Source organism: Charadrius vociferus, unplaced genomic scaffold, assembly GCF_000708025.1.
Source record: "Charadrius vociferus isolate BGI_N301 unplaced genomic scaffold, ASM70802v2 scaffold365, whole genome shotgun sequence".
Taxonomy (NCBI): domain Eukaryota; kingdom Metazoa; phylum Chordata; class Aves; order Charadriiformes; family Charadriidae; genus Charadrius; species Charadrius vociferus.
Window position 1 is genome coordinate 350636 of NW_009648559.1, and position 24024 is coordinate 374659.

The window sequence follows — 24024 nt, forward strand, 5'->3', positions numbered from 1 at the left end:
CCAGCCAGATGGACCTTTGCTAACATAGGGTGGAGAAGCACCTCGGAGCACAGGCCATGGACTTGAGTTGCTGAGCTTATGTTCACCCCAGAACAAGAGGGTTTAATTAGTTACTGTATTGGCAAAATAGAAATAAAAGTGAATACAAGCATTCTAAGATGAAAAGGTTCATACGTACTGCAGGCATGGTTTTGTTCACAAAACCAGTTATCGCTGAGGAAGCCTTAAGCTGCTCTGCAGCTGGTCCTTGAGAATTCATGGAATTTTTAATGATGACACAGAGTAGCTTGGTGAAAATAAATGCAATCATTTATTGATTGATGGAGAAGCTAAACGCGTAGAAAAAGTGAAGTTGCATTGAAGAAGGAACACAGAATTTTGACAGTTTGCTTGATCCTGATTGGAAATATTGTGTCGTATTACAATGAGGACAGTGTGCAGAGGAAAATTCACTATCTCCTTCCTCATTTCCAGGATGGTCAGGAGAACTGGAGAGCAAATAATCTTCCGCCCAAAAACTTACTCCATCCATAAAACCTGTTCTCTGTAATTCTTAGCATCTCTTTATCCTTTAACATGGCATCCATATTTCACACAATATTTTGGGACAGCATGAATTGCCCATGTACAAAATTATAGAACTTAAAGTAATTTTTAATATTATTTTACAGAAAAAAGAGCTGTTTTTCTCCAGATGGAGAACTCACTGACCACATTTTAGAGTACATTACAATCTTGTATTCAGATAAAGGAAAGAACCGTATACCAAAGCTATGGACATGAACCTTTTTTATTAACAGATAATCCTTTTACTTTAACACAACTTCAAGGAGCTAAGTAAAGAGTAAAATTATTGTATACACTAAAATCAATCAATTATACACTGAAATCAATTTTCCAATAACTATTTTTTACCCTGTTTGCTATAGGACTTATCTGGCATTTTCTTGTTTTGCTTATAGATGTGCATAATATTTAAGTACTAAGAACTTTTACCGTAACAACTATCTAATTCCAGAATGGATCAAGAACCGCATTAGTAGACAGTTCACTGGAATAATAAAACTCTTAAGTATCAAGTATCATTCCTCAAAAGTATGATGATAAGAAATGGTCCTTACTGTAATAAACAGTCACACATTTTTGTTCTATTGATTCTAGAATAAGAATTCACATCAGATATTTGCTAATTAGAAGCAAATCAAGGTAATCCTCACCGCTATCACCACATTTACACTGTGGGGGTTTTTTTTGTTCAAACACAAATACTGTATTTTATTGCTCCCAAAGTCATATACGACTATTAAAAAGCCATGATTGATGGATCTGATGGCTTTGGTTGGTCACTCTGAAGGTGGGTTGGAATCGGGATACTTTCAGCGGCCTTCATAAAGAATTTCATCTACTTGGACATCATTTTCTGTCACAGGCACTGATTCACAAATCTGTTCCCTAAAAGCCAAGGCAATCGTGTAAGGCTTTCCACGGGGATGTTTCATACATCTTTCAAGATAGGTATCATAATATCCTTTCCCTCTTCCCAGTCTGTTGCCTTTTTTGTCAAACCCAAGGCCCGGCATGAAGATAAGGTCAAGACCCCCTGTAGAAAAATGAAATAAACATTAGTGGATGCACCATGGATTTCCTGATGACTTGACTACATCCATATAACTTCAGACATTTGCAAAAATGCAAGCTTTGTGCTTTGCAAAATGCTTCCCTCTTTTTGATCAGATGAAAAAATACTTTGAATACTAAACCTGTACATTTACATTTTCATCTTATCAATTACATACTAGATCAGCCACAACGTAATTAGACCTTGAAAAGCCAGAAGGAATAAAAACCTACCTTATAACAAATTTATTTTATCGTGTTAACCCCACACTTCCAAATACTAATGATTATGACTCTAAATCCAGGCAGAGATTGAACTCAGGGAAATTAAATGCAGGCGGAATCAGAAAATCAAATGAACTTCAACATCAGACAAAAATAGAAAAAGAAAAAAGAATGTGCATTAGAGAGCGAGAGCATCTTCTTGACACAACTGTAAGATGTCATGAACCTTCATTCAACCTCCCAAAACCAAAGAGCCTTGAACGCAATATATTCTGAAAGCGGCTATTTGCCCTCTTCTGTCAAGATCAAGATTTGAAGGCTTGTCTCTTGGTGATGTCGAGTTCCCCTTCTCCCAAAGGACTTTCTTCCTGGGCCTCCACTAATCTTCACTGCTGCTCCAGCGGCACACACAGGCATTCTGCTTGCCTTCCCTTCTGGAGGGATGTAGGGGCTCCCCGAGATTCTTCTGAGATTGCATTTGATTGGAACCCAAAAATCAGTTAAAAAATTGAAACAAGCTGCATAAGCTGCCTATGGCCAAAACAGACCTGACCGGCCGGTGAAAACCTGACAAAAGACCCCACCAACCATCTCCTGATAAAAGGGCAAGGTCAGCTGAGCCCTTTCTCTTGCTTTGTTCATACTCTGTGAACGGATGTGGAAGGGCATCATGCCAGGTAGCCAGCTACAATTTACACTCGGCTGCCCACTTGTTTCAGGGGTTGATTCACGTCGCTGCCAGGTAGGCAAAGGAAACCGGCTGCCACGCTGAGCGACTGCCAGGCACGGAGGCAGCCAGTGTGCAGATTCCCATTACTTATGCAAGGCTTGTTCGTTTAGTGTGAGAAGTCTTGCAAGGACATCCTCTAAACAAATGAGCTTGGCTGGCCTGGAACTGACCGCTGAACCCAGGAACACCCCACTTACTAGTTTCACAATGCAAAGTTAAGTCTTTCATTACTTGCTGCTGTAGCAGACAGACACTTAAGGAGAGAAGGGTAGGAAGGGTAGTGGAAAGCCAGCGCAGACTATAACACAGCTGACACGAGTCTGGAAAGAAAGCAAATACTGCGTCTCAGTCCGCTGCTTCTTCCTTCTTACAGGAACGGTACTTAGCCTTGAACAGCATTTCTACAACTAGCTTCACCAGGGCTCAGTACATCTGGCTGAGGAATGATGCCCAACATGCAAGGAGATGTGTGGGAGCATGTAGTGGAAGGGCCAGAGCTAAGCAGAGCTTTTCCGCATCTGAAATCACGTATCAACTTCGAACTCAGCCTGGAAGAGCACGTTAAAAGTTCACATAAGACCAACTCATTTGCACACACTTCCCAGGCTCCCAGAGATTTCCTTCCACTATTCATCGTTCAGAAATGTCACTGACGTGAACACCTATCCATCATGACCTGATGACTTAATTAGAACATAGATATAAAATATGCAAGGCAACACAGTGTGAGACGCTTAGAGAAGATCAGTCTTGCAAATCCGGCACCATACAGTTAAAAAGCGTGGTTTTTTTCAAAGAGGTCAGAGGAGTAAGAGGAGAGAATTAGCCAAAGGGCAGACCACAGAACATTACTGGTTGAAATAAAAGGGAGTCTGAGTGTTTTACCACACTGCAGTCAACTTTTGACTCATAGGACAGACAAATGGCAAACAAAGAGGAAAAGAGGCACGAGGGCAGAAGTATGGTCTCACTTGAAACGAGATGCCATTTTTATGGTACCACTACGTACATCATGTTGGACATACCATGCCACATCTCCTCAGTTTGTAAGTAAAAACACGTATTTGCCAATTGTCACGCCTATGGACTAGGACCTAGAAATCACCTGATCTTCTCCCCGTTAGCACGCTCAGTAAAGGTTTCTGCGGGTCAAATCCTCCCCAAGTTACTCTTGTGCTCACTGCTTACCCTGTCCATGATTTGCCACGCATCGGCTTTGCACAGGTATTCAGGTGGCCCAGAAACTGATGTATACCAAACACCACTGATGCAGAGAAAGAAAGACACTCTGCCTTACAATTTTTTAAGCTGTTTTCACTTTGTGTGGCTCCCATGGCAAAAAGCAGGAAATATTTTCAGCTGCTGCTGTTGGTAGGTAAGAATGCACACAAGGGGCAAACCTGCAGAGTAAAAAGGTGCCATTTCTCTTTACATCTGTATTACAGACAGGAAGAAGACAAGTCGGGGAAGCACTAAGGAAAGAGGGAATTGGCAGGAACACTGCAGGGAAGAAAGATATTTTCTATGTAGTTTAACTGATAGCACAGGGCACACTCGAGTGAATTGAGATGTATTAAAGCACTGTGTTTTATTCTGGGTACTCTAGAGAAACAGAGTCTGTTTTAATGAGTCAGCTCCTCTATAATCATGGATTTTTTTTATGCTGAATAACTCAAACAAGCTTGTGCAAATCTCAATATGAAAAATGATGCTGTAGATACTGTAATAGTTACCTTTTATATTTTTCTTCCACTGGAGCACTGTGATACTGAACGCTTTTGCTCTGACTCACAACACTGATATCCATGCAGCTCACACCACACAAGATTTAAGTAAAATGCCAAGCAAGACTTTCAGTAGAAAAATGACAGAGCTACCCAGCAAGGAGCCCGAGGGCAGTTCAAACAGCATCAGCCCCCAATCCTACCCCAGGAGCTAGAATGAACGGCAGAGAGCTGCATAGAGAAAACGCTTCCCCACCGCATAACTTGGGGAGCAACAAAACCTCTTGTGGTGCCTGCGGCAGCGTGGGGGGAAGAACTGTCAGAGGATGAGAGGTGACACACAGATGAGACCAAGATTGTAGACACAGATGAGACCAAGATTGCAGACACATAAGATTACTATCAGCAGTGAGCGTACATCAACAGGATGGCAGCTGAGTGTAAGAACATCTTACCCTTCTTGGCACGAGGCCCCCATGCCCCCAGGCCCTTCCAGCCCTGCAGGACCACTGGTTGCCACTCAGGATGCCCTGCAGGCTTGCTCCTTTCTCACACCCTACTCCCCTTGCTCCCACAGACCGCTATGTGAAATGGCATCCTTGTCCCTGAGAAGACAGAGCAAGTACTTGGGCATCAAACACCACATCAGTTTTTAGTGCCTCATAAAACACACACTAAGAGAGGTCTCACGTTCACCACCTACTTCTATCCCTCTCCTTGTAATGTCCACTGTCCTCCACGTGTCTGTATTCGTTAACTGGTGGTTCTTGGATCCCGGAGGGTCCTGTGACTACATGCCAGGAGCACAGGAAAGCACACCCACAGTCAAGAGGTGTTTGCTATCGGTAATCTGTGCTTCTCCTGGAATACTTGCCCGTGGTCTGCAAATTGCTAAAGGCTGAAAACACTGTCCCAAGCAACGATGTATGTAGCCTCTATGTAGAGAATATCAATGCTTCTTACATACTTTAATTAAGCTACCGGGTATCTCAGTAAGGTTGGCAATTATGATGACAGTCACCTAATACTCACTGTATCTATGACATGAGCTCTTGTGGCTGCAGCTCCTTCAACTGTGTAGCACCATGTGTGAAATAATATACCCTGACTCATTTATCAATGTGGGCATACAGCCATGCTGACATGGCCACACAGGTTTCATTTATATTGCTAAATAAAGCAGGGACAGAAAACAAATTGATTTACAGGATCACAGGTGGTCAATACTGTTTAATTGTCAGCACGTTGCCTGGCACTGCCAGTCCAAGTGACACCCATGCCTGCTCCAGGGGACAGGATTCCCATGGGCAGGAAAGACAGAAGAGTACAGGTCTGGCTCCTTCCACCCTCCACACCAACAAAACTGGTTTTGTTCCTCCAGACACACACAGAGGCTTCCCTGCCACTTGTGAGAAATGCAACACAAATCCTCAGACTGATGCTACAAAAATACTGCTGTGATGGTTTGCCATGAGGCCTCATATTATTAAAGAGACTACGGGCTGGGGAAAAGATAAAAAAAAACAGTGTTGCCTTCGGGCCACAGAGGCACCACATGAGACCAAAAAAAAAGAGACAGGCCAAGTTCTGTGTAGTGTGGAAAGGACTAGTCTGTGCCACTTAGCCCTGTGCTACTTAGCAGTTTAGATACAGTCATAGCTTCAGAACCTGCCATGTGGGTGTACAGGCACACCCGATTTGCACTGACTTGCATACATCTATGTAGACGTACCTTATGTCACAGAGAAGTGAAATGACTTGCCCAAGGACTCAGGAAACGTGTGGCAAAATTACATGCAAAAGGCAGGTGTGCAAGCTGCACGTCCCCTGACTCAACCAGCAGACCAAAACATTAGCATCCCCTCTCTGGTGTTTTAAATAGGAATACACGGTTTCGCTTCCTCCAGGCAGCTGCGGTGAATCTCCTCAGTTCGGCAGTGCATTTCTCATTACCCTTCATGATGATATCAGGTTTGATTTGTTCCCCAGGGAAGGATTTTCTCCTTGCACCTCATTACCTCTCTTCTCCTTAATCTGATGTTCCTATTTGAAATGCCAGCCGGCATTTTCAGAAGTGTTCTTGACAATGGTTAATTATAGAAGAGTCCATCAAACAGTACAGATACAGGTCATGTAAAGACTGCCGGGGACTTGTCCTGCCCTCAGAAGGTGCAGTCAGCATGGGCCCTCTCCTTCCAGGTTTGAAGAGGCTCCACCAGCCCACTGCCACCCGCTGCGCAGGGTCATTCATCTCCCCCTGCACAGCAGGACAGTCCGAACAGAAGACGAAACCGAAATACTCTGTCATCCCACTCTCTCAGCCCTCGCCACCACTTGCTTTGTGGACACAGCAAAGCACCTGGGACCCATCAAAGAGGGAGCCAGGACTCTTTTGATCCTCACCTCCAAAGCACTCACAAGAGGATGAGGCAGAGGCCAAGCTGCAGCAGCTCCTCTGTCCCTGTACAGAGTGGCAACGTGCCCATAAAAATCACGCTCGCAGCACAGACGCCTTCTGAGCTCGAGCCTGCAAGAGGTCAACAGCAATCAGCTCTGTGTGCTACCACTGCTGCTCCTCACAGCAGCAGCAGTACAGTTTGAGCTTCTCCCTGAAGCACAGAAGTTCATACGTCGTTTATGCTGTCCCCACAAGGATGGTTTGATCCTCCCAGCCTGGTACCTTGGGCAGGAACGCGCTCTTCAACGGTTGGGTTTTCTCCCTGCACAGCTCGCTCTGCGGCGGTGGTCAGGGACTCCCCTTGCTCTCTTCGGATGTAAATTCTTACATGAGGTGCAGGCCAGAAGAACTAGAACAATAACAGCTTTCTGTTTAAAGGAGAGGAGTGTTTATGGTGTTATGCACGCCATACACACTGCCAGATCAGTGTACGCACAACCTCTGTGGAGTTGACAAATATTTGAAAGCTGTTCATTTGCAAGGAATGAAAGCTTACTTTGGTCCTTTTCTGATCTAGCAAGGACCACAATGGAGACCAGAAATAGACCATTTGGCCGTAAAACCTTACTTTTCAGAATGAAAAGGGTGCAGTAACCATCTGCTGCCTCTGTATCTGCTACCGTGGCACAGAAGAAAAAATGAACTTAAGTCATGTGATCCTAACATCGAAAGTACCAGTCTTGGTAACATGCAGGGTATGGGCCAGTGAGTTGGAATAACTCAAAAATTTCTAATTAATGACAGAGTCGTTACTGTAATTTTAATTACTGTCAGCATCAGCATAGCTAGGCCTCTTGGGTAGGCGTTAGCTTCTCAACATATACTCTATAGGGCACAGATCATCATCTTGTCTATACACAGCAGCTAACACTGTGGTCTGGGATTAATCACCAGACCTCAGAGAAAACAACTCCACAGAAGTAAATATTTCAATTATGCTGCAGCAAAACAAATCCCTTCCCCTTTATAACTAGTATTAAGCCTTCTCCCTAGAATGCCCTGGGTGGGGTGCCCCTCACACCACTACTGAGGTTGCTAACAGCTTGGTATTTCCTTACGGATAAAAGTTTTCTGCCCTTTGGAAAAAACCTGCCCTCGGTTTCAAGGGCAGCATTTCTTCTATTACACACTGGCCTTGGTATAAGGTCAAAAAGGGAAATGCCAGACCTCTTCACTACAGGCCTAATCCAGACCCTACCGCGGTGTGTGGATCCTGGAAGGGATGGGATTGCTTCCAGAGCAAACCAGCTTGTTATCCCAACTAAGCTCCAGAGAAACCAGATGCTGTTGTATCCCAAAGCAAATGAGCAAAGAGACAAAAACGTTACCCTTTGCTGCAACTGATAAGCATTTGAAAAAAAGTAATTAATCCAAAACAATGATGCTGACTTCTTCCCGTAGCACCGGGGATCGCAGACATAAATAGTTATCTTCTTAACTTTGCCCCAGCCAGTCTCCTAAAAAGTAAATACAATCCCTTAAACAGAAAGGGAACTCTGATCTGCTAATTCCTATTTGCTCACGCGATCCAGCCTTTGCAAATCAACATCAGAAGATCAGCACGAATCCTTATCTCCTCAGAAACTTAAGTTACAACACAAAGGATCAGATCCTCAGTTACTGTAAATCAGCATTGTCCCACCAATCCCCTCTGCACCAACCTTGGGAACGACAGGAGGAATACCCCGAGTTAACTGACACGAGTTCGAGAAAAATCATTTATTTTCTCTTATAGATATTTGTTGTTGGTTGTTCATAAACAGTTCTCTAGCCTTCACTCTGTATCCTTATGATCCCAAACAGCTACCTAACAGGACTAAAAGTTGTGTTCTGTATTAGACTGAAAAAACAGCTCATTTTAAACCGCAGTCAGTAGCTTTTCCTCCAGGTGTTTCCCCTGTGCGAACACCTTTAATTGTGCAGTACAACGGCACTTCAGCAGGACTTACTGTTTTCTAACTATTCACAGACATCTGTTGCTTTAGAAGGAAAGCCAGAGAGATGCTCACTTCTTGCCGAGCACACACTAGACAGGCACAGGAATCAAAAATCAAAGTATCACATCCAAATCCCACAGGCTCCATCCATGGTGTCCTGCTATGGGGCACACCGTGAGGCCCTCAAGGCTAATGCTCACCTCATCAAGGGAGAAATGCTTTAAACACCAGGGGTGATCACTTGCTTTATTTTCATTCCTATTTGTGTATGGGAATTGCAGGCACCAGGAAGGTCTTGTGTCCTTTTGTCTTCTAAAAAACTTTTTACCCACATCCATGCACACCTACAACCCATCAATCTACCTTTTTCACACATACAGATGCCAAACAGACTATCTCCTCTGCAATCCACACACCCCAGGTAATTGGTCCACTAGCATGACTGAGACAGCTTCTGTTATTACTTCAATAAAATATTTTGCAGAAAATAGAACCATCAGCAGAATCTACAAACAAGCACGGAACAACTCAGCGTTTATCTGTCTACTCATCCATGTCAGTGCTTTGTGTCAGCATGAAACATTGGTCTCCACAGTTCACACTTGCCCTTCTGAACTACAGCATAATAAAATATTTATACTTCTCCCTGAGAAGCTACATGATAGCCATCAGTCATACAGGTTTAAAACAATGGAGTGGCAGCAGCTCTCTCATTATTAAACCTGCAAAACACACTAATAAAGCTGTTTGATCAGCTCCTGTGCCACTAAGCTGCCATCAAGCAAACGCCCTCCTCTTCTGAATTAATTTTAAAAAAAATCTTATCAATTTAGTACCAACGCATTTGAAAGGTAAAGCGCACCACACAGCATCAGCTGTAGTGCATCAGCCCTGCACAAACAAACCTATCCTGCTCCGCAAATAAATATCCTTTCATGTGTCATTAGGGAAGCTATTGTATAAGGCTAAGACTTGCGTTCAAATTCTACCTGGTTTCACAACGTGGGAAGACTGTGCGAGGCTATAACCATCACACTGACTTCCCCTGAGGTTTAACTTGCAGTTAGCTGAGCTCTAGTGTCTCATTTTCAGAATTTGCTAAATGTCTAACTAAAAGAAAATTTGAACTTTTCTATTTCACTATTATTCATCAAGTCTGCGTAAGCCCCGTAAATAAACCATAATCACTTAATGCCACCTACAAAAATGTCTGGTTTTGCAAATTCAGAGTAAAGGAAATAATTGCTTAGAAATACTTTAGTTATCAGTCTGTGAAAAATTACTTATCTAGTCCTGATATTCAGATATGTGAGCAGAGTTAGAACAGCTTGATTGGGAGGGCAACGAAAAATGTTTGGTTGAAAGGCAGCTGGGTTCTCCTGTGATTTTAAACTACCAAAATACCCTGAAACAAGATGTACCAAAGAGCAATTCCAAAGAGAGGACAAACGGCATTAGAGCCACTTTACAGCACATCAACACATCTTGTTAAATCAGGAAATGCTGACTGCAAATCTGCTCCTTTAGGGAAACTCACCAGGCACTGGTGCTTGAACTGTTTATATCGGGATTGTCATAACACTGCTGCAGCCTGAAATACAGGGATCTTTGTGTATCTTTAGGTGTTTTGACGCAAAATTCTTTAAGATCTTATCAGCTATGCTTCCCATAGTGTTTACCAGAGCATTTATTTAAATACTTCCACTCCATACATGTGCATGCGCACTACTTCGTTTCTTCACCCTTGGTCCTCTTTTGCATGCTGCTGTCTGGATATTTTTAAATCAAAATATGACAGAAGTGAATCACTTGGGGATTTTTTCAATACATCATGCATCACTATCAGTATTTCCAACGCCCTTTGACTCACTCAGCAGATACCCTATTGTAAAATACACAGAATTGCCTGTGAAATATCAACAGTTAAGACATCAACTTCTTTGTCAGTGCATAAACCTGACTCCTGTAAGGAGTTACACCACTTGATGGGAGCACTAGGCATGCTTACAGGCAGGGTTTATTGAACATGTAGAGTCAGCTGGTTTGGAGGTGATGGCACTCCCACTGCTGGTGTCAAACGTGTTACCATCACAACAGCTGAGAAAGCCTGCTTCTTCCATCACCAGATTTTCTTTTATCTTTTTAAGCTTGCATAGCTCAAAACCCCCAACTGTCCCTGGAATCCTCCACCTCCCTCACTCCAGCCCCTCATTTTTTGGAGACATTAGGCTGGAGCACTTGTTTTCCTACGTGTGACACTACAACGCCTGGATGAGATTTTAATTATAGGAAAACAGCGTAAATGACACCAATGCTCCACAGTAAATCTATGGAATACTGACACCTGCCGGCAAAGGGCTTCATGTCACTCCTGGACAGGAATTTGCCCTCCCTCCACACCCTAAAAGCCGATTCCCATCTCACAGGCACAACAGCCAGCTCAAGTGGGAACTGAGTGCAGTTATGATGCCAAACATGAAGACCAAGAGCTATCCTTACACTGTGAAGAGCAGCATGAGTCTCCTCCTCCCTGACAGCCAGTGGCTCTCGGCCAGGTCTAAGGAATTTCCCACTGTACAGGGGAAAGGATGCTGTATTTTGAATCTCAGCGAAGACAGTGGGGATTAACCGTGCCAGGAAGACAAATTTTTTTGTAGCTCGAAAAGTGATGACCTGATTTAATAGCCCGCTAAGCTGGCAGAAAACCAATCCTAAGAAAAAGAAAGAAAGAAAGAAAGAAGTAGTAATTTTATGCCAGATTCATGAGCTGAATCTGCTCAGCAGTGAGTACTGGAGATGGCACCGGGGGTTGCGAGGACGAGGGGAGCACAAAGCTGGAAGCAAGAAAAAGGCAGCAGGACTGCCCCTTCTGGCACCAGCATGCTGCTGGTAGGGCTCAGCTCTCTCACCAAACCGCATCTTCAGTTGTTACCGTGGACGAGCAGCAGGAAAAAGCTCCCTCTCCTGTTCTCCAGATTGTCCAGCTTATGTGCACCAAGGCACTAAGACGAGCTTGGTGCTGGCTCTTCCTTTCCAAAAATGAAAATAAAGGGAGACAAAAATGTCTGTCTGGATGAATTACCGCAGCCAGAGATACTTGGGTGTTTGCATTTCCCCCATACGAGTTTGTTGTACAGACTCAGGCCACGCTCCAGAAAGGAACCTAACCTCTTATTTGCTTTTGAGAGACTCCTGTCTCTAGGAAACAGTATGAAGAAAATGACAATGCTACTGTTCACACACAGTGTAGCAAAATTAGCCCTCTTTGAAACAAAACACTTGAGAGTCACTTGCAGTGAATTTAAAGCCCTTGCCTATGTTGCTTTCACTTCTCTTTAAACTTTAATTGATTACAGCAGAAGTAATCTTTTTAGTTGTTTTGCTGAGCGCAAGGAGAATGTTTTCTGCAAGAAGGCAAACATGGATGTGACACTTAAGATGATTACAAGGAAAAGCACTCTTTTAAAGCCTTAATGAACTTTATGAAAGCAAAAAGCTGTAGTGTTCCAGAGCGCTCAACCCTCCAGGTTCGCTGCAGGATACCCTGGCACAGGCAGTATTAAAATTAAACCCCACAGTGTTCACAGTTTAGTCTGCACCAAGGAAATTCAGGACATAAGGACATCAAAGGGCATTACAAAGCGATGCCACATAAACACATCAACTTTTGCATTTCAGAGCATATTTTCAAAAGCCTTTCAAAGAAAAAGACTCCTTGTAATCATGCCATACCTGTTTCTGAACAGAAGCACGGGGAGATGCTCAGCTAAAAGTTGGGTGCTGATTGTTATTAAGCTGTTTCAGAGAGTTGTGGAAGCTGGTGCAGACATCAAGGGGAAGGGCAGACACCAGCTGCAGGGGAGAGCAATCCCAGCACCGGGGATGGAGTTCCACATCTTTCAACTGAAGGCTGGGATGCAGAAAAACCCTGAGGGAAACAGTTGCTATCACAGCTGGGTCCAACACCTGAAATGCTTTATTTCCAAGCAAGTATTTTCCTAGCTCTACCTGTTACAGAACATGCTACACGGAATAATGTAAAAATATCTTATGTCTCTCTAATACTGGAACAGGTATTTTTGTAATGACACATCATTGTGGGATACCTGTGTGGAATCCAGTAAAAAAGATCTGCTCAGTTAAAAGCAGTTTTATGGTATATACAGAAAAAAATTAAACTCTACAGTGCCATCACATATATTTCATAGTATGTCTTTACCTGGGCATAAAATGTTCTCTCAGGCATCTTTTCTCCAAAATAACACCAGAGAGATTGCAAAGGTTGAAAGAGCAATGGCTAGAACTCTTAGAGGTCTAGAAAAGCTTCTATATGAGAATAAGAAAATGGACAAAGTCTGATAGAAAAAAATACAATTGAAATAATACAGGTTTAACTAAACAATGAATAATAAAAAGAAACTAAATCAAACATCCTTATTTACTTCTCATCATAGAAGAATGAGGTATCACTTGAACAGAAAGCAGCAAATTTAAAATAAATACAAGGAACACAGTATTTCACATAGCGTAGGAACGTAATATATTAACATAATAAGGAACATAATATTTCACATTACAACTAACCAACCAGTACAATTCACAGCTGTCAAAAGGCAGCAGAGCTAAGGGCTTAACACAAATAAAATTAGATTCTTAGAGGAACACTCTGAATGCCCACAGGTATAGAAAAAACAGAACCTGTTTGTAAGGGGATATGCCAGGAACTGCAGCTGCAGAGGTAGGAAGACATTTCACTTATTGCTACATAGCTACAAGTTGTGAGATTTCCTGACTCTTGTAAAACACATGATGCTGGACTGTATGTCCAGCGCTCTGATCCTGCACTGCGTGAGGGGAAGCATCGTCCCTCCACAAGAAGACTCATCACCAGAATGTTAACGCCTCACTTTCTCTGAATTTGTTCTCCTTATGCATATCAAAATACTATGGCTCATTGTCTCCAAGCAGGAGTTCATTCCAAACTTTAAATCATTTCATTAAAAAATAAATTACATTAAGAGCTAAGCCTTGATTTTCATTTTTTTTTTGCGCCATGCTCTCAGGTTTTCTTTTTTATGACCAGTGTAAAAAGATTTTAAATTATAATCTATCCCTTGACATATATTGTACTGTAAGTTTTAATCAAGTCTTCCAGAGGAACAGAAAATCTAATACTACCCTCAATCACTTTGCAATCTTGTTTGGAGTATTTTTTTGTTGTTTTTTTTTTTTCCTAAGCAGTAATATTTAACATCTCAGCTTTTCATATACCCATATTTCATTTATTCCAGATACATTCCAATCTGCATATATCTCGTTTAAATATTCACAGTTACCCCAAGCATTATTTACTACACGTCTTTTTTCAGAATGATTAGCATCATTTGTATGTTCCCATTATGTCTTCATGTACAGCTATACAACATCTAATGGAACTGAAGTAGCATATTAGACCTTCCCTGTGCTTCAAGACATAGCATTTTCTCCTTACACCATTTTTTATTTCTAAACTCTAATATGACTCGTATTTCAAAATCCTCCTTTTCTTTTTTTTTCTTTTGGGAGGGGGGTGTCCAACCCATTATCTTTTTTTTTACATCCCATTTTATTCCACAGCTGTAAGTTGAACCTATTCCTCTTAAGACTATATTGCCACCACTTCAGTCACACTTCTAAAGAATGTGCTAAAATTTGGAATAACTAAGAATACCGATGGCATCACAAGGCCATCAGTCCTGGCAGCGAATGCAGCCTTCTTTGAATGTATGAATAAATAGCAGGAGTTTAAAGACAGGTGAAAAAGAGCTTCTGCAAACTAAAATGTTTCTGCAGGGCAGATTCCAATGGCAAAGTTTAAAATAAGGCAAATAATCACTCAGGAAGAATTTCAAACTACTTGAAGTTGTGTGGAACTGTAGCCTTGAGGTAGCCAGCATCCTCCTCGCAAGAGGGTCCCACTTCTCAGCATAAGTAGCCCTCATAAACCAAATACAATCCACACAGGTAAGCTCTCCCTGTCTGTTTCTACTACCAACGTGTTATTGTAATTTACACAACAGCAAGTCTTAAAGTGTTCTGGAAGTTATTAAGGGCAGAACGATACAACTACCCAAACCTCAAAAGCCAACATCCAACGGGTTACGTGAAAATGAAGCAGAAAGAAGTTGCTGCTAGACATATGTTACTATTTCCTCATTTTGTATGAGAGTGTGATCTTTCCTTATTATTAATAATAAATACACTGTCATTTAAAGCACAGATTATCTAATTAACATTTCACTAATTATCTTGAAGGTAGAACACCAATTTTGTGATCAGTAGGCAAGTTTCCAGTACTGAAAATGCCAGAAGTCTCCAAACTGAATTACAAAATACAAGTCCAGTTCTTAATACTTTCATTTTTTGGGAGCAAGAATACGTTCTGCTTTAGCAGAGTAGTTGCAGATTATTCAGCATTCCCCATTACATATAAGATGCTGTATTTTCAAGTGCTGCCATTTTTCATCCTGGGTATTTATGCCAAACTGAGGCGGGGAGTTATGTTTCTTTTTGTTTCAAGCAAAATGGTTCACTGGTTTCTAAGACTAAAGCCAGCAAAAAACATCGACAGGGAAGGCTCTGTTGCTCCATGCTTTGAGGCAAGAACTTGAAACCTTGCTTGTAGTACCCTCTGTCTCAACAACGTGGCTTTAGCCCTGTTGAAATCCATTTGAGCTGGGCTTATACAATGTTGTAAATGTTTGAAAATCTGCTGCTTGCACAGGGTTAGGAAAGACATGTCAGGGCGAACGCTGGGCCTCTCTGAAGATGCCACCCTCTCCGTACCGCTGCTGGAGTCACAGCGGCATGGGTGGCCCCACAACTCTCTCTAGGAGCCAGTGCCAGTTTCCAGGGGATGTTCCCTCCATCCCGGCTGCTCATTCCCACCCCACACACCTTGTGCTGATACAGCCACACGATAAACTGGATCCACTCATCTGGGTTAAAAAAAATCCCAGCAAAAACAGGGTGGAGGAGAGGAGGACAATACCCTTCATCCAGAGCAGCAGGCTGATCCAGCCTGGGGAGCAGGAATATGCTGAAAACACAAGGAGCGAAAACTCCTTAAGCCAGTATTGCTGCAAAGACAGAGCACACGGAGCTGCAGGCTCAGCTCCTCCTGCCAGCCCCAACCGCAAGGTCTCCGAAGGACTTTCATTTCGGTGGCTGGTCCTAGTCCCGCTGACTGGGGCAAGACTGGGAACTGAAACATGGAAGGAAATGAGGACTGAAGTTTCACTAAGATTTTTTTTGGCACGTCACCCGTTTACACAATCCCTCATCACCAGCTTCCTACCAGCCCTTCAGATGCATCAGCCCAGATCTGTCTGGTGGCACTGTTTGAGAGAAGAAGAGCCTTTTATTGGTGCTGAGTTACTTCTAACCAAGACTGGTTTCCCAGTAATGTGGCTGCAGGGGCATCTGTGGTGGCACAGGAGAGGAGGAGTGGGGACCAAGAGGAGGATAGAATGCAGTGGCTTATTTAATCAGGCACTGCCCAGAAGAAACAATCACAAAACTATGTACTTTGTACTGCTTAGTACAGAAAGTACTATTTAACAGAGTTTTTCTAACCCAATGAAAAACAGAAAGAAGTCAGCCCAGTGGGGAAGGAAATGAGTAAATTGGGACGGGGAATCTTGTATGTCTGGAAGAGGACAAGTGAAAGAAGACAAAGCACATGATCTCCTCCTCCCTTTTGGCAGGGGTGAGCTATTTCTGTTGGCCCAGCTGCCCCTGAAATGACAGGCTGGGTCTGAGAGCAGGAGGAAACGGGGAATATGGTGAGAAAGGCCAGAGAAGGACACTTGGAGAGGGAGATTCACATCGGCTGGGCAAAGAGCGGAAGGATGGGATTATTATTATGATGTATTATGATGGCAGAGAAGTTAAAGCTTGGAAAGGGGATCTAGCCCAAGGATGAGACAAGTCTGGGAAATTATAATTTTGGAGGGAACAGAGAAGAAACCATAATGTTTGGAAAAACAAGCAAAAGAGTCAGTGTTCACTGGTGGCATCTCCTCTGCACAACTCAGGTTGGAACCAGGATCCTGCGCCTCTGCTGCCTCTCCATCAGCAAATACCAGTTAATATCTTTAAGTGACTGAACGCTGTCGTGATGAAGAGCCCATACAGAGAAGAAGACCTCTGTCTCCACATCAAAGTTTGAATAATGCAGAGTAAAAAAGGCCTGCAGCTCTAACCTGAACAACAGGGAGAAAACAAATGACTGAGCGCATACTCGTTAGCAGCATTCATTAAGAGCAAGCAGTGTTCATCTTTTGCATCTTTCAAAGAGCCCAAATCACCGCATCTGGGCTCATCTTTGAATGAACCCAGATCCAATGGGCAAGGACTATGTAATAACGTACTTAAAGACCAGGGCAGAATTTACACAGATAAAAAGGCTGAAGTAAGTTTGTACATATAAACCCATTTCTTGCATTTCTTAGGAGAGTTCCTCACAGTCCGTTAGAGTAAGCAGATTCAGAGCCATAATGTCTAATAACCCTTCATTTTTTTGGCAAAATAAAAAACATCTAGGCCAAAACCCCTCTCACCATCACCCAGGTGAATGTTTTAAAAGTTGTATATAATTTATTGTACACCTTCAGCTACTAGTCAGTAGTTCAGTTCAGTGATGAACATTTAAGCATAACATTTCCTCAGGTCCAAGACCTCCAGCTGAGATTCCTCAGTCCAAAGTTGGCCACCTGCCTCCCTCCAAAGAAGCCACCTCCAAGAATTTTACCATATGGAGATACTCAACCCAGTCAATTTTTTTTTGAGTCCCAATAAGAATAATCTCTTTTCCGGAGGAATAACTTAGCTTTTCACCCATAGTTCTCAGAGCAGGTTTAAGTAATAATAAATAACATTACAAATGAGAAAACCCATGTCCAGCCCGCTGAATCACACCGCCTCCCTAAACCACATTGAAATTAGAGCTGCTGGTGAAGTGTCCTTTAAATTTCTGTAGGAGTCATGATAAAAAGCAAACAGGGAGCATGGTTTTATCTGATTTACTCCTTCCAAAGTTGTGCAAGGTCTCTACACTCCTGTAAACAATTACTGCAACCCACCTGAACTTTCACCAAAATATTACCTTGGGCAAAACCTGGTACCAGTGCACCTTTATACTTCTGATGGGCAAGGATACAAATGGGAATTGGTACCTATTAAGAAAATGTACCACTGGCTTGCTCCTAGAGTTGTCTAAATACTTCAGCAGGTATAGCTGAAAATTAACCAAGTCATGCACCTACATATACCACTACTCCAAACAAAATATCTGAATATTCTTCCACCTTTTTTCTTTCTGTTACTCTGTCTATTTAGCCTAAAGAAATCAACTTTTCATATGACAATTACTGCCACCCATGCATGGTCGAGAAGATGACAGACTTTCTCCTACCAAAACTAGTGATCTTTATGCTAACAAGGTGTAATGTGGTATACTGCCACGATGAAAATGGGTAAACCCTGATCCAACAGAAGGACTGTCTCCAAAAGGAGAGGCTCCTGTCTATTCAACCTAGCTTCTGAGTGCCACCAAAGACTGGGAAACTCTATGCAAAAATTATACCTAGTCCTATATTTGAGCTATTCCTCACAATAACTATGCCTGAACTTTTAAGGACAGTGTGAATTTAAGCTTTTTGTCATGCAAAATGAATACACTCAGAAGTGACATGACTTATTTATGTACCTGCAGGGTATTTCTTGGAAATTACATAGCAACTTATGCCAGCAATGGGAACATTACTAATATAACACCATGTTATCTCCTTATAACAATGTAAATGCCTCAGATCACCACAGTATTTGATAACATCACAGAGATAAATGTTTCATCCATGCATAATTCCAACAATGGAGGATGGATGTAGTAGCAAGGCAATTTGCATTCCTGCAAATGTACCAAAGTTCAAAAAACAGTGTCTGAAACAGAAAATACAGCAAAAGGAATGTAAAGACACACTGAGATGCAGTGTGTGTTTCCGTGGGGACAAACTGGGAGGGGGTCTGATTACGCAATAGTGAAAAAAACCCTAAAATTATTCTCTAATCTACAAAACCCATCCAAGAATAAAGGACCAAGGTCCCACTTCCAATCCAAACCGAATTAATTCTAAGTTACTGAGTACAAACAGAGTAAAACCAAGCTTCAGGCTGAACAGGTCTGACATGGACATACACCAATTGTTACAACTCCCAGTTATAGGTCTCTTGGCCTTCCTCTGTAGACTGCTGTAGCTCTCTGGGCATTGCTCGCTGCCCATAACCATACCCTGGTGCAGAGGACAAAACAGCAGCTCCAGAATCAGCCAGGTACCAAAGGTGCTCCTGCTTTCCCCCATCTTCACTGCCTGGCACCTGGGCCATCACTAACCGACACATCCCAGTGCACTCCACACCAGGTAGTCCTTGCTCCCATCATACCTAAAATTGTGCATTTACTCTCTGATCTCTGCAACAGACTTCTTAAATTCAATTAACAGCATCTCATCAGTAGTATAAAAACTTGTCCTGAGTGCCTGAGCTGAGCCCAGTTACAGAACGCTGGACATTTTAAGGGTTACCTTCAAAAGCCCCTAAATTCCACCAATATACACATTTTTTTTGACAAAAATTAGGAAAACAAGTAACAGTGCTAAATACTAAATGTAAAGAAGATGGTTGTATGAAGCAGTGAAATCTCTTGCTAGCTAAAATGTGGGCACAGAAAGGATTCTGAATTAGGAGAGACGTAAAGATTGAAAATAAAAGAGAAACAAATACAGTGAAGTGTTCTGGGAAAGTACACTGGCATCCCAAAGCAAATACAAACCTCAGTTTAACCAAACAGCGATATTTATGTTCCTTTATCAAGCATTAAAAAGCTGTTAAATCTGTGAGGTGTGGAAGCTGTCTGCATGGTGAATTTCCACCTAGAGAAAATTTTCCCAGACTGAGGTTTCAAGCATGAGTTCAACATGAGTTTTCCATTAATAACATTAAATATTTCTGCAGATGTTTCAGGAAGATATTAGTGTGTTTACAAAAAGAATGCAAATAATGAATGCAGACACAGAAAAATAAGTTTGTTTACAAGTTTGTAGAAGTTGGGGAATTTTAGGTTAAGAAAGAGCGAGGTTATTTTGGGACCAAAACACACTTGCTATACATAGATGAACTTTTAACTTTTCAACCCTATGAAGAATTCAGTGTCTGAGACAGCATTATAAGATCAAAACTAAAATGTGAGAGCATACTGATGGAAAAGACTTTGCAGCATTTATCCAGGCCTAGGAGAAAGTCCTTTTATTTTCAGTCTAAGGTCTCAGTCTGGAGAGCTGTTCTGCATGGGCAGGCTCCGTATCAGCACTGTGATTCATCCATGCAATACAATTTGCAGGATCAAAGATTTCAGAAAATTCTCATGTCAGCCTACAGGCATCACCTGAAAAGTTCCCTACCTTTCAGGCAGCGCAAACTGAAGTTCTCAGAGTGCATCCTAAAACTGTGAATCCCCCCTGACTTTCAATGGCAGCCTAAGCCACTCCTGGGAAGCCCCTGCCTCCTTCGTGAGCCTCTGTGTTATGCCTGCAGAGGCTGCACTGAGGATGTCCATGAATGGGACCAAGAAGCTGATTTACCTGGAGGGCCGAGTTTCCTTCAGCTGGATCAGCTGTGCAGTCCTATTCCTGCCCTGCTGGCATATCACAGGCGTGCCACAGGGTAGAGAAAAGAGGCAAGAGAAAGGAGCATCTGCTTAGATCAACTTAAGCACCTCTACAACATATAAAACCAAAGCGTAACATTTCATTTTACTCTTGCTATGACTTTATTTCATACTGACCTCCAGGCTACAACTGCTCAACAACACCACAACGTAGGAAGAAAATACTCACCACCAGCAAGAGCCTCCTCTCTTGCACTGTCATCATCACTAGGCTGAAGAATATTCCAGGATGTTAAAGTCAGTGAAGAAATGTCTTCAGCTGATGATAACTTCAGCATGTCCATGTGATTGCTGTCAGGCTTGTAACGTGGGATGAAACACTCTTTGCCTTGCTTAAAAATGTCCTTAATGATTTCTTCTGTCTGGATTTCATCTGGCATGCTCAGAAAGATTGCAATTCTTTTGGATTCTTGGTACCTGGGATGGCAAATCACCTACATGGGAAATTGATGTAATCAGTTGATGAAAAGTTTACAAAAAGATCGACTTACTTTATTTTCATTAAACACACAGCTGGAGCAAAATATCCATTGAAAAGGGTAGAGATACAAACTACTATGCATGATAAAGAGAATAAACTGACTTTGTTTCCTACTCCAACACTTCTACCATCAGTAAAATCAAAACAGGCAAACTTTTGTACCCAGTGAACAAAACATTGTAACACAGGTTTGGGCCAGCAAAAAATAATTTTGGAGTCAATCTCCTGATCGTTCAAATATTTCTGCCATATAGCGCAGACATCCTCAAATGCCCAACATCACTGGAGAAAGATACTGCAGGTCAGAACTGCCTCAAGACATGAGGTTTTTGCATTCCTTTTCTTCCACCCTTCTTACATGCCGCATCTCTTATCCGGGCCTAGGTAGAATGAGAAGCGCATCAATGATAATAACTCAAAAGAAAATTACCATCAGAGCAGCTGACTGCAGAGCACAAAGTCTTCCAAGACCAGGTCCCTCTTTCTTTTTTTTCTACCTGAAACACCTTCCCTACAGCAAGTTTAGATATATGACTTCAAACATCACCAGCTTCTAATAGGTGATCTTATTACTGCCTATTTTTCAGAGCTTGAAGGGAAGATGGCCTTGCCATTTTTGGATTTTCTTGAGGTTCTCTGAGCTGGGCTTATAAAAGCCTGAATATAAGAAGAAAAATAAAAAATGCTTATGTGGTGAAAAAGTGTTAGCAGATTCATACCTCACTATGTCTTTGCCCCATTCCAGATTGAATTCCACATTAAAAATTTAGAGGAGGTTTTTAAAAGCTTGTCTTCTCATTCTCTAGCACCTTGCGTATTTTGTTACTTCCATCTGGGCAAAACGAATACAGATGTGTCCCTTCTCATTTAAATGTGATTTATTCTTATTCTATACACTTGCAAAAATCTGTCAAAAATATCAGACCATTGAGAAACTGTGCTTATCTACGGAACAGAGAGCATCAAATCCTCTGCTCTGTGTTTGCATAACTGCAGGGTAACTTGCTCTTCTGTGCTTTAGCCTTTGCCCTGGCCCCATTTTGAGAAATAAATGACCCCATCCCAATTTAGATATGTTTCTCACTCCACTTTTTTTCTTTACATCAATTAAAAGCCTGGGTGAAGTATTCAGAAGATGGATATCTTTTTTAAGGAGGGGGGAAAGAAACTGCCTGGACCAAATTACGGTAATGTGTTGCTTGGCCATAGAAATGTCTTAACAATTCAAAACCGTATTTTAGTTCCTTTTGTAATTTGCCCAACCTTACACATGGATTTTTCCAACTAAGTGATTAAACTCTCAGAACAACAGAATTTCCATGGCAGCTTTTGTTTGAAAGAACAGACTATTTAGTCAAATTGCAGACTCCAGACAATGCCTGTGATTCATGTTGTTGAGGCCCTCCAGAGCTGAACCTTCTCATGGGCTCGGAGAAGAGAGTAAACGGAGACACAAAACTCTCCTCTTTCAAAGTGGTGCAGTGGGCACCACACTGGTCCAGGTTGCTCCGATGTGTCCACTAACACAGTAAGTATGCTGTATAGAAAGAAATGAGGCTGAAGATGTAAAACCACACACCAGCAGGAAGACAGAGTTTCGGATGTTTTCAGAACTGTGATGATGAAGCTGCTATGACTCGGAGCAGTTTCTGAGAAGAGTGAAAAAAGTGCCACACTTAAATATTATCTGTCCTTTGTTCACCAGCTGATGACTATTTTTGCAGAATCAGAGCATGCGAACAGCATGACTTTAATCATGAACATAAACTTTAAAAAAGAATAATCATCCAGAAGCTAATTAAATACTAGTGGCTAGGTCAGCCTGTGAAGCTGTTTCACTTTGAATTTAAAGATCCTTTTGAGATGAGATTTTACAACTAAAAATATTGTTCAGGTGTTATAAAATAACCTACTCACTTTTATTAGCTGCAAGCATTGATATATGTTATACAGCTGCATTTTCAGCCTTATATTGTTCCAAATATATTCTCAGCATTTTCAAAGATTTCTTCAAGTCTGCTGTATTACCCTCTCGTATGGAAGTTGACTCTGGTTTCTGCCACTTGTGCAATGCCACTCTGTCTCAAGAAAGCTCAGGACCTTCAATTGTGTCAGATTATGAAAATGACAAGATAACATCACTTTATATGTCACATTTCCTGATGCCTTCTTTTAAGCAAAACAAAAGCTGTATCGTTTAATGTACTCTCAGGAGCAGAAATGAGTGCTCTGTTGCTGAGTTTATCAACAGCAGTTAGACAAAGGCTGAAGGCTCCTAAAAATTTGGTACTACATGGGCTACGTGCTTATAAAGTTGGCAGAGGACTGCGTTTTTTCAGAGGATGCATGCCTGTATCTTCTAGAAATTCAGAGTTTAAGTCTAGGATGTGTGATTACTAAAGTGCGTTATTTGATAGTAGGACATTATGTGTATTTTTTTAAAAAAAAGCATTCCCAGTGAAAAAAAGGTTATGTGAGTTCCAGTTGAGCTTCCTATGACCTAAAGTTTTTGTGCTTCCACATCCCACTCATGAAGTGGCTACACATTAAGTGAGGTCTATAACACAATTTGCGATCCTCTGGCAGGAAAATAACAATATAAATGCAGAAGATCTAGAAGTACCCGCTGGTGCTGAAAAAAAAAAAAAAAAGGAGGGCTGTGCTCTGCTACATGCAGAGCCTGCAAAATAAAATTTTATTGTGTTTATTAAAATGATAAAATACATCTATATAAAAGCTTTGCAATCCAAACCAAACAGGACATTTCAAAAGTACATGCTGATACCATGCTGTACGAGGATACCAGTTGGGTAAACCCTGCTTGGTAGCTTTTAGAGCACAAAAATTACATGAGAAATAAAACTGCGTGGAACAAGTACCACTGAAAGACCCAGAAGGGAAAGCGACAGCCAGTTAAACACGAGGCCAAATCCAGACAGTGGCTACATTTTTCTACATTTTGCCAGGAGCAGGCCATAAAGCCAGCCCCGTGTGGAACACCTGAGACGGGCACCCACCAGGCGCCCGGGCGAAACCCGGCTGTGAGGGGCTTCTGACAGAGTTTGTCCCCGGTTTCGCTCCCCCCCCC

The 24024-nt window shown here is 42.0% G+C and overlaps 1 protein-coding gene across 1 annotated transcript; it reads right to left on the reverse strand.

Annotated features, from left to right (window-relative positions):
* Nucleotides 1-1050: 1050 nt before the first annotated feature.
* On the reverse strand, nt 1051-20885 carry LOC104287399 (5-formyltetrahydrofolate cyclo-ligase-like). Its single transcript, XM_009886096.1, has 2 exons — nt 20625-20885; nt 1051-1600 (listed from the first exon to the last, which is right to left on the reverse strand). The coding sequence occupies exons 1-2, from the start codon at nt 20833-20835 to the stop codon at nt 1377-1379; spliced, it is 435 nt and encodes a 144-aa protein (XP_009884398.1). The 5' UTR covers nt 20836-20885; the 3' UTR covers nt 1051-1376.
* Nucleotides 20886-24024: the final 3139 nt, after the last annotated feature.